Source organism: Cyclopterus lumpus, chromosome 4 (assembly GCF_009769545.1).
Source record: "Cyclopterus lumpus isolate fCycLum1 chromosome 4, fCycLum1.pri, whole genome shotgun sequence".
Taxonomy (NCBI): domain Eukaryota; kingdom Metazoa; phylum Chordata; class Actinopteri; order Perciformes; family Cyclopteridae; genus Cyclopterus; species Cyclopterus lumpus.
Window position 1 is genome coordinate 23,882,723 of NC_046969.1, and position 14,235 is coordinate 23,896,957.

General features: G+C 46.3%; 1 protein-coding gene across 1 annotated transcript; it reads right to left on the reverse strand.

Annotated features, from left to right (window-relative positions):
• Positions 1-1,416: 1,416 nt before the first annotated feature.
• LOC117729269 (palladin-like) lies at positions 1,417-14,193 on the reverse strand. The gene is given in 12 exon segments (XM_034530187.1): positions 1,417-2,126; positions 2,215-2,348; positions 2,588-2,753; positions 2,849-3,056; positions 5,858-5,990; positions 6,753-6,841; positions 7,110-7,259; positions 8,221-8,333; positions 8,336-8,447; positions 12,530-12,631; positions 12,762-12,906; positions 13,599-14,193. Coding segments are annotated over 12 exon segments (1,992 nt in total). The 5' UTR covers positions 14,078-14,193; the 3' UTR covers positions 1,417-1,965.
• Between the last annotated feature and the right edge of the window lie 42 nt (positions 14,194-14,235).

Genomic DNA, 14,235 nt, shown 5'->3' on the forward strand with positions numbered 1-14,235 from the left:
CACTAGATCACACATTCACTGGATCACTCACTGGATCACTTACTGGATCACACTCACTAGATCACACATTCACTGGATCACTCACTAGATCACCCTCACTGGATCACATTCTCTCTCTTCCACCGTGGCTGGCGAGGCGCTTCCCGGCGTTCTCTTACAGTTTTCAGACGAGCCGTTCTGTGAAAACATCTCACGCCGTCTCTGAAGAGTTAAGATTTTTTTTTTTAGGTTTTTCTTTTTATTAACTTTCATAACCTAAAATAATATCAGGAGAACAATCCACATACAGGCATCGATTGGCATAAAAATGTGCAAACACAGTAACCGTCAGCTGAAGGAAGAGATGTGTCCACTTTGTGTAATATTACAGAGGCGACACAAATAGTAGATATAAATATATCTTGTTTACACTCTACCAGCTTAGAGTTGTTTTTAAGTGTCCAGAAATAACATGCAAAGAAAATGTGTTTGCATTAAGCCTGAAAAGTGATTTAAGGCAGTAAATACATTTATAAAACTTCATGATACAGATTGTTTTTTTTTGTTCGTTTTTTTATTATCAGTGAACAAAAAGGTTCACGTACATTTTATGTCAAGATTGTCGGAATTTTTTTGTGTTTTTCTTCATACAAAAATAAAATGGACAATCTTTGATGTGTGCGACTAACGCGCTGAAACCTTTCACGGCATCGTGTGTCTCTCTCTCTCTCTCTCTCTCTCTCAGCGGTTCAGTTCACCCTTTTAAAAATAAACCATCAAAGAAAAAAGAAAGAAATCCCCCCCAAAAATGTCCCTCCATCACTAAAGTTTTCCAAATGTTCACTCACGTCTCCTAATTCTGGAGGACTAAAGCTGCCACGATAGTAACTAAATCAATAAATGGCTTAATAAATAAATAAAGAATATAAAAGCCATCAGCCATAAGTCATCAAATAAATGTGCTGGTTAATACAAAATATGTAAATATGCCCAGAAAAAATAAATATATTGAATTACTTATTTTCTGTTAATTTATTTTCATATTTAATTATTTATTTTAGGTTTTTAATTCAATCCCTTTTCATTCAAATAAATACTTAGATTAATTATTTCTATTTCTGTGCATGTTTCTTTTATTTTCTAATTAACCCGCACATTTAATTTATTCTTTATTTAGTCAGTCATTTATTTATTTATTATAATGTCAACTTTAATCTTCCATGTCTATATCAAGCGTTAACTTTACACATCAAGGTCGATGTCCCTTCCTGTGTCTTTTACATCTAGTTTCCTTTTCATTAAACCTTTAAGTTCTTCTCCCCAATCAGACTACAACTCTTTCATCGTTCGTCTCTTCTTCCCCCACGAATGTCCACTTTTAACACACAGCTGTGCTACATGTACGTGTAGTCACAGTATATATATATATATAGTACATTAAATGTTTAATTGGTTTTATTCTGTCACGAGAGGCACTTAAACAACAGTTGGTGAAACATTGGAGAGCATATTTATGAAAACGTCCTCGCGGTTAAACACTTCAATCATTTTTTCCAGGTCCAGTTTATAAAATGAAGCATGGGGAGGGAAGGGGAGGAATTCTGTGCTATAACGGGTTGTGTTGTACTATAAAAAAAAAGAAAACATATGAAAACCATCTCAACCAGCTGAACTCTGCCCACCGACCCCTTTAGTTCTGTATCTGCAGTTCGATTTCGATTGTCCCTCGGGTGGTTATATTCTGCCCCTCGGCGCCGCCGTAAAGTATTTGTCCCTGGAGTGCTGGGAACAATGGAGTGCTGGGAACAATGGAGTGCTGGGAACAATGGAGTGCTGGGAACAATGGAGTGCTGGGAACAATGGAGTGCTGGGAACAATGGAGTGCCGGGAACAACGGAGTGCCGGGAACAACGGAGTGCCGGGAACAACGGAGTGCCGGGAACGACGGCGGCTTTCGGGGGTTCCTTTCCGGCGAGACGTCGGCCTCTACAGGTCGTCGCTCTCCACCAGGCCGCCGGGCTGCAGCGGGCTGCAGTCGGGGAAGAAGGCCGCCTTCACGTCCAGCCCTCTCTCCGTGAGGGCGGCGTAGCGGCTGGTGGACGGGCGCACCTTCTTGGGCTTGGGGAGGTTGGGCTGCTGCCACTGAGCTGTGGGCGGAGCCGAGAGGTTTGATTTAGTTATGATGCGAAACGCAAAGAAAACGCGTCTTTCTTTTTCTTTTTTTTTTCTACGTACTGTGGACGTCGAGGCGCGCGGTGCTGGACACGATGCCGGCCTCGTTCTTGGCGGACACGGTGTACCAGCCGGCGTCTTCTTTCATGGCCGGCTGGATGATCATACACAGGTAGCCGCAGTTGTCCTGGTGCATGCTGGGAAAGGACATTGACACACGTAAAACATTTTTTTCTTTCTTCAATACAGCGCGATGTTCATTTAGTAAATTGTGATCCATTTAGAGTCGGACCATAAAGCAGGGGATGCTTTAGGGGCGGGGCTACAAGGTGATTATACTGTGTCTATACCTCCTCAGTCCACATATGTTCACTTCCTGTTCACTGGTTGCAAGAAACCAACATGGCGATGGCGAAACAAAGTGGGTTATATTCACCTGATTCTGTCTGTGTTGTGAGTGAAGGACTCGTTCTCCCTTTTCCAGAAGATCTGCGGGTAGGGAACCCCCGTGACGCGGCACTCCATCCGCACCGGGTGGCCCTCGGCCACGCTCGTGTTCTGCAGCTTCTCCACGAATGACGGGGCCTTGTGCATCTCTTTGGCTGCGGAGAGAGAGGGAGTGGCTTCTTTATTTGTCCCGCCCGGCTGCTGCTGCTCGTGTGTTCCTGTTTTTATTCATTTGTTTATATTTGTTTACCGGCAACGATGAGCTCCAGGTTGAAGGAGTTCTGCCCGGCTCGGTTGCTGGCGATGCAGGTGTAGACGCCCGCGTCGCGGCTCGTCACGGGCTCCACGACCAGGGAGTGCACGCCGTTCTCCCGCACCAGCATCTTGTGGGCGGAGTCGGGGCGGATGGTCTGCCCGTTCAGCTGCCAGATGAGGTCCGGAGTGGGCAGGCCGCTCACCTGCAGGGGGACCCCGAAGGAGAAGAGGATTCACTCGGTGTGCGGATGCTTGTTCGTCGTGAGAAGATTATTTATTAGCTGCACAGAAGATTATTTATTAGCTGCACAGAAGATTATTTATTAGCTACAGAGAAAATTATTCATTAGCTGCACAGAAAATTATTTATTAGCTGCACAGAAGATTATTTATTAGCTGCAGAGAAAATGATTCATTAGCTACAGAGAAAATTATTCATTAGCTGCACAGAAAATTATTTATTAGCTGCACAGAAGATTATTTATTAGCTGCAGAGAAAATGATTCATTAGCTGCAGAGAAAATTATTCATTAGCTGCACAGAAGATTATTTATTAGCTGCAGATACAAATTATTTATTAGCTGCAGAGACAATGATCAAGAAGGGACTAGGCAGTCGGGAGGTTTTAAGCTCGTAAAGTCTTGAAAAGACACGAATGATCTGTAAATAAATATGTTCTATAAATATCCTTAACATGAAGCAATGGAGACCCTCAGTCTGGTTCTTTTTAATTTTTTTTTTATAGCGAGTTGCGGGTTGTTTTTTTAATTTTTATTACATGTCGCAGCTTTCAAAGAGTCGCTTGCGGTGCTGGAGGTGACGATGACGTCGACGATGAAGATGAAAGAGAGAACATGAGCTCGATCCTCAGTCGTAGAGAAACCTCGCCCCTCTCCCCGTCTGCTCGGAGGAATTTATTTTTTAATATTCCCAAAAAAAAAAAGGAAAACTGGAATGCACAGAAAAGGGAAGTGGAGCCTCAGACGCTGAATTAAAGGGCGGGTCTGAGAGTCTCTCTCTCTCTCTCTCTCTCTATTACTATGATTAACAGATTCTCTTTGGTCCGGGCTTCTTCTTTCCTTTTGCCGTCATGTCTCTGGTATTTTAAATCCTCTCTCTTTCTCAGAGAATAGAGCAGAGGTTGGATGCTGTCTTCACCTCCAGGTCAAAGCAGACGTCAGCTGAACTGCATGTTTTAGAACAGGCAGTCCAAAGACCCCAAACCACTTCCTGTGTAGCTGCAAACCAACACGTGTGTGTATTCAGTCGTGTTGTTGATGGGTAAAGATGGAAAAAGCTGCATTCTCTCTCCTGACCACCAGGGGGCGACTCCTCTGGTTGTATAGAACTATATGCTTCATGTGATAAAGCTGCATTCTCTCTACTGACCACCAGGGGGCGACTCCTCTGGTTGTATAGAACTATATGCTTCATGTGATAAAGCTGCATTCTCTCTACTGACCACCAGGGGGCGACTCCTCTGGTTGTATAGAAGTCTATGCTTCATGTGTTAAAGCTGCATTCTCTCTACTGACCACCAGGGGGCGACTCCTCTGGTTGTATAGAAGTCTATGCTTCATGTGTTAAAGCTGCATTCTCTCTACTGACCACCAGGGGGCGACTCCTCTGGTTGTATAGAAGTCTATTATTCATGTGATAAAGCTGCATTCTCTCTACTGACCACCAGGGGGCGACTCCTCTGGTTGTATAGAAGTCTATGCTTCATGTGTTAAAGCTGCATTTTCTCTACTGACCACCAGGGGGCGACTCCTCTGGTTGTATAGAAGTCTATGCTTCATGTGATAAAGCTGCATTCTCTCTCCTGACCACCAGGGGGCGACTCCTCTGGTTGTATAGAAGTCTATTCTTCATGTGATAAAGCTGCATTCTCTCTACTGACCACCAGGGGGCGACTCCTCTGGTTGTATAGAAGTCTATGCTTCATGTGATAAAGCTGCATTCTCTCTACTGACCACCAGGGGGCGACTCCTCTGGTTGTATAGAAGTCTATTCTTCATGTGATAAAGCTGCATTCTCTCTACTGACCACCAGGGGGCGACTCCTCTGGTTGTATAGAAGTCTATGCTTCATGTGTTAAAGCTGCATTCTCTCTACTGACCACCAGGGGGCGACTCCTCTGGTTGTATAGAAGTCTATGCTTCATGTGATAAAGCTGCATTCTCTCTACTGACCACCAGGGGGCGACTCCTCTGGTTGTATAGAAGTCTATTATTCATGTGATAAAGCTGCATTCTCTCTACTGACCACCAGGGGGCGACTCCTCTGGTTGTATAGAAGTCTATGCTTCATGTGTTAAAGCTGCATTCTCTCTACTGACCACCAGGGGGCGACTCCTCTGGTTGTATAGAAGTCTATGCTTCATGTGTTAAAGCTGCATTCTCTCTCCTGACCACCAGGGGGCGACTCCTCTGGTTGTATAGAAGTCTATGCTTCATGTGTTAAAGCTACATTCTCTCTCCTGACCACCAGGGGGCGACTCCTCTGGTTGTATAGAAGTCTATTCTTCATGTGATAAAGCTGCATTCTCTCTACTGACCACCAGGGGGCGACTCCTCTGGTTGTATAGAAGTCTATATAAATGACTCTACTTCTCTTGATGTATTCCCTCAGTAAACATTGTAAACATTAGTTTTTGGTCTCAATCTCTAGTTTCAAGTCTTCTTCAATACAGCGTGATGTTCATTTAGTAAATGATGGTCATTTAGAGTCAAACAGACCATGACACATAGCGCTAATTCACTAGCATGATAACTCAAATTCTAAAATGTTTATAAGTTATCCAATATTTGTGTCAGCGTGTAGGAAAGCACATACTGTAACTTTCTCCGGATAATTCATGAACGGTGATTCTCCGGATGTTATTATATAAATCTTTAACCAATTGAAGCGCCGTTGTGATTAATAAACAGTGAATCCCTCTCAGAAGTCTCTTCATCCCAGTCCACACGTGCAGCACAGGGTGCACGTGGGCGTGCGCGCTCACCTTGCAGTCCATCCGGCACAGTCGGCCCTCCTGGACGATGAGGTCACCGGGCGCCTGCAGGAAGTGGGGGCGGAAGTGGCGCTCTTGGATGTTGTCGTTCTCGTCCCCGCTGTCTCTGGACCTGGACCGGGGCCTGATGGAGACGGGGATCCAAGGGGACCACAAGGTATGAAGTCTCTTTTCGGAGCACGAATACCTTTTTTTAGGTTATTAAACGTTGTTTTGTTCAGATTTTGGTGTATTTAGCTGACATAACTCGTCTTCTTTCAGTCGAGGGGAACTAAAACATTTATTTTGTTTCTCCTAAATTCACCGAAAGTCACCATTACATAATGCCTCATTTGCATATTTAAAGATCACATTTCCCGGGCTTCATTTATGCTACATTTATTAATAAAAGCACGGATGTCTGTATGTATGTATTTTATGATTTATGGAGTGATACAGAGAGATATCATAAACTCCCTCTGTTAAAAACATTTGACTCTAATACGTCAACAACATGGATTTATCCAACGTTCTGGAAATCTATGCAAATGAGCCTTCATGCACACTTATGTATTATATATTTCCTTTTTCATAGACATGATATGATACATTAGAGGACCTTTTTTTTAAACAATGACGTCACCACTGATCGTGTACGTGCTGCATGTATAAATAAACAGGGTCACGAGAGCGCTGCAACACAAAACCGAGCCCACAGGTGTCATTAACACTCATTAACGCTCATTAACACAAAGAAAACAAACAAGAAACTGAGTCAGCTCACAGCACACACACACACACACACACACACACCAATAAATGTGCGCACAGAAGCCGTGCAGATGGCGAACCGCCTGCAGCTCTGAATGAAACGTGTTGTGTGCGTTTTATTTTGAAAAGGCCTCACCTGCGCATGTGTCCGGGGGCGGAGCGCGTGGTCCGGCCCCGCTGGTTCACGGCCTGGACCATCATCCTGCCGGTGCAGCTCACCCTGCCCTGTGGGTGGGGGGTGTGGGGGGGGGGGGGGGGGGGGGGGGGGGGGGGGGGGGGGGGGGGGGGGGGGGGGGGGGGGGGGGGGGTATGAGTATGAGGAGCCGACTCCAAACATATGAAGGTTTAAGCTGTAAATAAAAAAAAGCCTGAGGCACGTGTGAACTTTCGACCCTTGTGAGAGCTTTGGTGACTTCCTGTCTAATTCAAGGCCCACTTCCTCTGCAGACTCTCTCTCTCTCTCTCTCTCTCTCTCTCCCCCCCTCCCCCTCACCTCGGGGTTGCCGGCCATGACGGTGTAGTTGCCGTCGTCGTCCAGCGAGGCCGTGGCGGTGTGCAGAGAGCAGGTTCCATCGGCGTCGCGGCTGATCCGGTAGTGCTCGCTCCTCTTGGAGATCTGCTTTCCGTCCTTGAACCAGTACACCTGAGACACGGGAGAACTTATTCAAACATCTCAGAAAATCTCAGTTTGACGGTAATAATGTCCATCTAGTTTTATTTGTGACCTTGTAACCCGGAGCGTCTCTCCCGAAGGTTTCATCCCCCTCGTTCTAAAGCGCCGCTCTTATCGCCTCCTTCGCCTCCTTATCTCTCTCCTTTTCCTTCACTTCCTCCCTTCGTTCTGAAGCCTGTCATCACCACGCCGTGAGCGTGCCTCTCCTTATCACAACGTGGAGCACGTGCACAGCGTCGACACGGCAACGACGTCACACGTCAGCGACTCCCAAAGCCTTCAAAATACTATATATAATAGATCTTCATCTCCCTCATCATCATCGGGCTCTTTTAGAGGCGAGGGAGCGTCTCATATTGGTGAGGAAAAATCAACAAAATACATTTTTTTGCGACTTCTGTTCGAGAGTATCAACACATTCCAGCTTTTTACTTTTTGTGTGTTTTTCTTGCAAAACTCCCCTTTAAGAGGATTTAAGAGAAGACACATTGCTCTTTATGCATTTTTCAATTTAAGAGATTGTGGTCTATTTCTCTCTCCATAACTCGTTCTTCTTTCATTCTAGAGGAAATAAAACATTTATTTTACTTCTTTGTCTGTTTGCGTCTGTAGATTTCTCCGGAATTTACCAAAAGTTACCATTACATAACGGCTCATTTGCATATTTAAACACAACATTTCATAAAACTTGTAATACAATATAACTATGAGGTCATGTTTTGACCCTATAACACAATAACTCTTAATGTGAGTGATGAAGTGGTGAAGTTTCATGTGATATTCTATGAGGTCATGTTTTGACCCTATAACAAATAAATCTTAATGTTGAGTGATGAAGTGGTGAAGTTTCATGTGATATCTATGGAGGTCATGTTTTTGCAGTCTTCAACATGCTTTATCCAGTGTTCACGTTCAGGTTCTGGAAGCCCACCTTTGGTTTGGGGTCTCCGTGGACCTTGCAGGAGAAGGTGACCGGCATGCCCTCGAAGACCCTTGTATGTGTTTTGAGCTTCTGGTCGAAGGACGGCGCCGCGCCGCGCCGCCGGAGTCTTCGTCGTGCTGCACGTCGTCGTCTTCCGACTCCTCCACCGGGTAGCGCTCCAGGCGGAACTCGATCTCGCTGATCAGACGCTGCTCGAAGCTGGACACTTTGTATTCTGCAGGGAGGAGAACAGATCTGTGAAACGCCAGCAAGAGTAGGTTTTGGACATTTAAAAGGAAAGCGGGGTGGGAGGTTTAGTGGCATCTAGTGGCGAGGTTACAGAACGCAACCAACCTAAAACACCCCCCTGGCTAAGCCCCTCCCCCTTCCTACGGAGGCAAGACGGAGACAGATATCTTTAGGGCTTTAGTACAACTAGGAGATACTCTTATCAATACTCGGTTCTTCTACATGACGACATAATTGCTCTTAAAAACATATAGAAACAATTTTTTTAAACAGATTAGAATTTATATTTAAAATGTATCTAAATATTGTTTTAGGAACAGCAATAGTTATGTTTACAATCAACCACATTCACTGTATAAATGTCATTAGTATCCACTAGAAACATGTCAAATGTGAAGTTTATAAAGAATGAAGAACACAGCTATCTGTCAGTATCAGTCGGTCCCTATGTCCTCCCTGTCCTCTGTCCTCTTCCCTGTGTCCTCCTTGTCCTCTGTCCTCTTCCCCTATGTCCTCCTGCCTCTGTCCTCTTCCCTGTGTCCTCCTGTCCTCTGTCCTCTTCCCTGTGTCCTCCTGTCCTCTGTCCGCCTCCCTATGTCCTCCTGTCCTCCTCCCTATGTCCTCCTGTCCTCTTCCCTATGCCCTCTGTCCTCCTCCCTATGTCCTCCTGTCATCCTGTCCTCTTCCCTGTGTCCTCCTGTCCTCTGTCCTCTTCCCTGTGTCCTCCTGTCCTCTGTCCGCCTCCCTGTGTCCTCCTGTCCTCCTCCCTATGTCCTCCTGTCCTCTGTCCTCCTCCCTATGTCCTCCTGTCCTCCTGTCCTCTTCCCTATGTCCTTCTGTCCTCCTCCCTATGTCCTCCTGTCCTCTTCCCTATGTCCTCCTGTCCTCTGTCCTCTCACCTTTGTCCTCCTTCCATAAAGACTCCATGGAAGACGTTACATTACATTACATGTCATTTAGCTGACACGTTTATCCAAAGCAACTTTCAATAAGTGCATTAAACCATGAGTCCAAACTCAGAAACAACAAGAATCGAGAAAGTACAATTTCTTTAATAAAGTTAAACTACAAAGTGCTTATCAGTAAGAGACATTTAAGTGCTACTAAAGTGCTAATACCGGCGCTACCTTCCCAAGACTCCATGGATTACTCCATGGAAGACGCACTGTTCCCTTCTAAGAGCGTGCAGAGAGCTTTTTTGCCCTCCATTAACCCGTCTCTCTATCGTCACCCAACTACAACTTTCTCTGCTGAATTCTCCTCCTCCTCCTCCTCCCTCCTCCTCCTCCTCCTCTTTCCCCCCACCAAGCCTCCATTCAATCTGTCACCGCCGCCGAGGGAACTATCTGCAGAGCGGCGTGGTTGCGATGACACATCGCTCCGGATTAATGACAGGCCTTGCGGACGCAGCTGCAGAAACCGGATTTATCCTCAATAACCGAGGTGGGGGGGGGGGGGGGGGGGTGGGGGGGTATTGTCCCGCAGCACGTTCCTCCCCCACACAACCATCTTTCACAATTACCCCTCCTTTCTTTCTGAGAAGTCGAAACCCTTAATTGCTGCTCGGCTTCTCCGATGCAGATCGACATCACGATGACCGTGCGTGCTTGATGATGATGATGATGATGATGATGATGATGATGATGATGATGATGATGGGAAGCGCAGGCAGAACAAAGTGCACAAAACCAAAAAACAAAGCAACGTGCTGACGGGCGCCGCGATGGAGCATGAACATGCTGCGGCACCTGAATCGATTCAGGCTCGCCCACAATGCACCGGCTGCATCACACACAGGACCACTAAACCCCCCCCCCCCCACAATGCCTTTTGTGTGCCACTTGTTCCCTTATCAGCTTATTTCACAGGCTGGTCACACATCCAAGTGTTTATGTGCACACACACACACACACACACACACACACACACACACACACACACACACGCACACACAGTGAATACAAAAAACCCAGAAGGTGACGGAGAGAAAATAGAAGTTTCAAACACCTTTTGAGGGAAAGGTTCTCTATCAGATGACTTGTCTTCCTGTTGGGAGAAAGACATGTTTTTGTTGTGCCGTCACTGAGCATCACACACTTGTTCTGTGTGTGTGTGTGTGTGTGTGTGTGTGTGTACTGTGGCTTTTAATTGGTCACCGTCGGTCTTCGATTCACGCGAACATCAACAAATAGTTCCCACGCGTATAGAAATGAGCCCCATGAGGTGAAAGATTGAACTCATGGATATCACCATGAAACTTCACCACTTCATCACTGACATTAAGATGAATATTTGTTGTATTACAAGTTCTCTGAAGTGTTATGTTTAAATATGTAAACGAGGCATTATGTAACGGTGAGTTTTGGTGAATTTTTCGAGGAGAAATCTACAGACGCAAAATTAGTAAAATAAATGTTTTTCTTTCCTGTAGAATGAAAGAAGAACGAGTTATGGAGGAAAAATAGACCAACGTCTCTCAAATTTATGTTTTTCCTGTAGCATCTCCCCTTTATGTAAATGACCATTTAAAAGTAAAATAGAGAACATTTCTTTGCAGCCACAGCGGTTCCTTTAGAACAAACCGTGCATAACAAAACGTGTTTTGCCTGAAGTCTCGACGGTGTATTAATGAACACCGTGTCCGACCTCAACATGTGAATGGTGAATGAGGAGCTCTGTGGAGGTGCTAAGTGGCTCAGTGAGACAACACCAGCCTTCTACCAGTGTGCATAAACAGAGCTTTTTATGGAAGGCTCTGGCGGCCTTTACTGTGTTTATAACCTGGAAAACCAGTCGTCATGAGATCGGAATGACACAAGCAAAGTATCGGTGGACTAAACAGAAAGGTGCTCGTTTCATTTACAGTATTTGTGTTGATCGATCACCTCCATGCTCGTCTCCTTGAAACACGACGTTAGCCTCATACGATGATTCATATGATATCTTACGAAAAGGTTACTCCTCGTTCGCAATTACGAAAAGATCGTGAAGTACTTAGTTAGGTTTAGGAAAAGATCGTGAAATATTTAGTTAGGTTTAGGAAAAGATCGTGAAATGCTTAGTTAGGTTTAGGAAAAGATCGTGAAATACTTAGTTATGTTTAGGAAAAGATCGTGAAATACTTAGTTAGGTTTAGGAAAAGATCGTGAAATACTTAGTTAGGTTTAGGAAAAGATCGTGAAATGCTTAGTTAGGTTTAGGAAGATCGTGAAATGCTTAGTTATGTTTAGGAACAGATCGTGAAATACTTAGTTAGGTTTAGGAAAAGATCGTGAAATGCTTAGTTAGGTTTAGGAAAAGATCGTGAAATGCTTAGTTAGGTTTAGGAACAGATCGTGAAATGCTTAGTTAGGTTTAGGAACAGATCGTGAAATGCTTAGTTAGGTTTAGGAAAAGATCGTGAAATACTTAATTAGGTTTAGGAAAAGATCGTGAAATGCTGAGTTAGGTTTAGGAAAAGATCGTGAAATGCTGAGTTAGGTTTAGGAAAAGATCGTGAAATACTGAGTTAGGTTTAGGAAAAGATCGTGAAATACTGAGTTATGTTTAGGAACAGATCGTGAAATACTTAATTAGGTTTAGGAAAAGATCGTGAAATGCTTAGTTAGGTTTAGGAAGATCGTGAAATACTTAGTTATGTTTAGGAAAAGATCGTGAAATACTGAGTTATGTTCAGGAACAGATCGTGAAATACTTAGTTAGGTTTAGGAAAAGATGGTGAAATACTTAGTTAGGTTTAGGAAAAGATGGTGAAATACTTAGTTAGGTTTAGGAAAAGATCGTGAAATGCTTAGTTAGGTTTAGGAAAAGATGGTGAAATACTTAGTTAGGTTAAGGAAAAGATTGTGAAATACTAAGTTAGGTTTAGGAAAAGATCGTGAAATGCTTAGTTAGGTTTAGGAAAAGATCGTGAAATGCTTAGTTAGGTTTAGGAAAAGATCGTGAAATACTTAGTTAGGTTTAGGACGTAATTTAGAGTTGCCATGTCTGTATGATGCCATGTGAGTGTGTGTGTGACTCTATTGTTTTCCCCTGCAGGTGTTTGGATCCTCGTGAGCAGCCACCGTACCTGTGTGACAGGCTCCTCCTCCGCGTCCTGAGTGTTTAAGACTGTGGCGGCGTTGTCGGCTCCCAGCAGCCGGCGAGCCATCTTCTCCTCATAGGTTAACTTCTGGAAGCAGGGATTAATGGAGTCAGCGGGAGGGGGCGGGGTTAGTGTGTGAGTTGCAGAACGCACACACACACACACACACACACACACACTTATACACGCCCCCCCCCCCACACACACACACACACACCTGTTGACCGTTACTCATGCGCTCCTCTTTGAAGCGCAGTTTTCTCTCCAGGTCCTGGATGACGGCGTCCTTGGTCCCTTGGATGTCGGAGTCGGAGGCCAGGCGCGGCGTCCTGGTGACCGAGGACTTCCTCGCGAACGCTTTGCTGCGAGGGAGGGACGACGAAAACAGAAACATCCGTCAACGTTATATAAAACGTGGCGGCACGCCCCGCGACTCCTCTTTCCTCCCCGGCACACTCACGGCCGACCCTTATCTGGCTCTAAGCATTCCTTGGCGCGTCTTCTTATCTCTCAACGCGGCAGCAGGAATGTCAGGGGGGGGTGGGGGGGGGGGGGGGGGGGGGGCGGTTGAGTGAGGGGCTAATGAAAACATAAATTACTGGGAGAGAGTTCATTAAAGTGGGATGACCTTCCTCCAGGAGAGGGTTATCTACACGACTAGAGATTTCCGTCAGCTCAATATGCAGAACCCAAACCGAGATGTTTGATTCTGACACAACTTTAGCCTGAAAGAAGATGCGTTACGTAGGAATAATAGACCAACATCTCTAAATGAAGGTTTTTCCTAGTGTTTATATAAAAGTCAAGTTTCTCCACAGCGGTTTCTTCAGAACTCAAGCCGTTGAATTTAAACTCTAGGATCCATAAATCTGAGTGTTTATGTGACTCTGACACACCTTTCACTGCTCGTGTGTGTTATCTTGTCGCGTGCCGAAGCTCTCGTGTGCTTTGTGTGTCTGTTAGCGTCTTCCATCTGTTTCATCTGACGGGGATCTGGACTCTCTGGAGACTCGCCCCGTGTTTATAAAGAACATTGCAGAACGTGGATACTCACATCGTGCCGTTGCCCCTCGGGAGGCCCAGGGCGTTGACCGTGGGGCTGCCGGGCGAGGACGGCGTGGAGGGCAACACCGAGGACAGGAAGCTGGAGGCCGGAGACGGAGGGACGGAGGAGAACGGCGAGGACGCATCCGAGAAGGTCGGAGACACGGGGAGGGGCGGAGGAGGCGGAGGCGGGGGCGGAGGGAAGTCTTGGCCGGGCCCCGACGGGGAGGGCAGGTTACTGGAGCTGAAGAAGGGCGGAGGCGGAGGCGGGAAGGACGGGGAGCTCGGAGGCTCCACGCTGCCGGCCTCGGAGAGGGGCGGGGCCACGGTGACCCTGCCGAAGGGCTTGTGCGAGGTGGCTGGAGACAGCGGGGAGGGCAGGCTGGACCCCGAGGAGCCGGAGGACTGGGTGACGTAGCCCGCCCTGCCGGGGCTCTGGGCGGCGATGAACTGCTTGGGCCGGGCGTAGTTGAAGGTGCTGGCCTGCATGGCGGCGCTGCTCTCCAACTCCTGGAAGGAGGGAGGAGGCGGGAGAGGCGGGAGAGGCGGAGACGGCGGAGCAGGAGGAGGCACTTCCTGAGCCGGTCGCTGAGGCGGAGGCGGGACTTCCTGGCTCTCCTGTTCCTGCAGTTCCTGCTGCTGCCAGT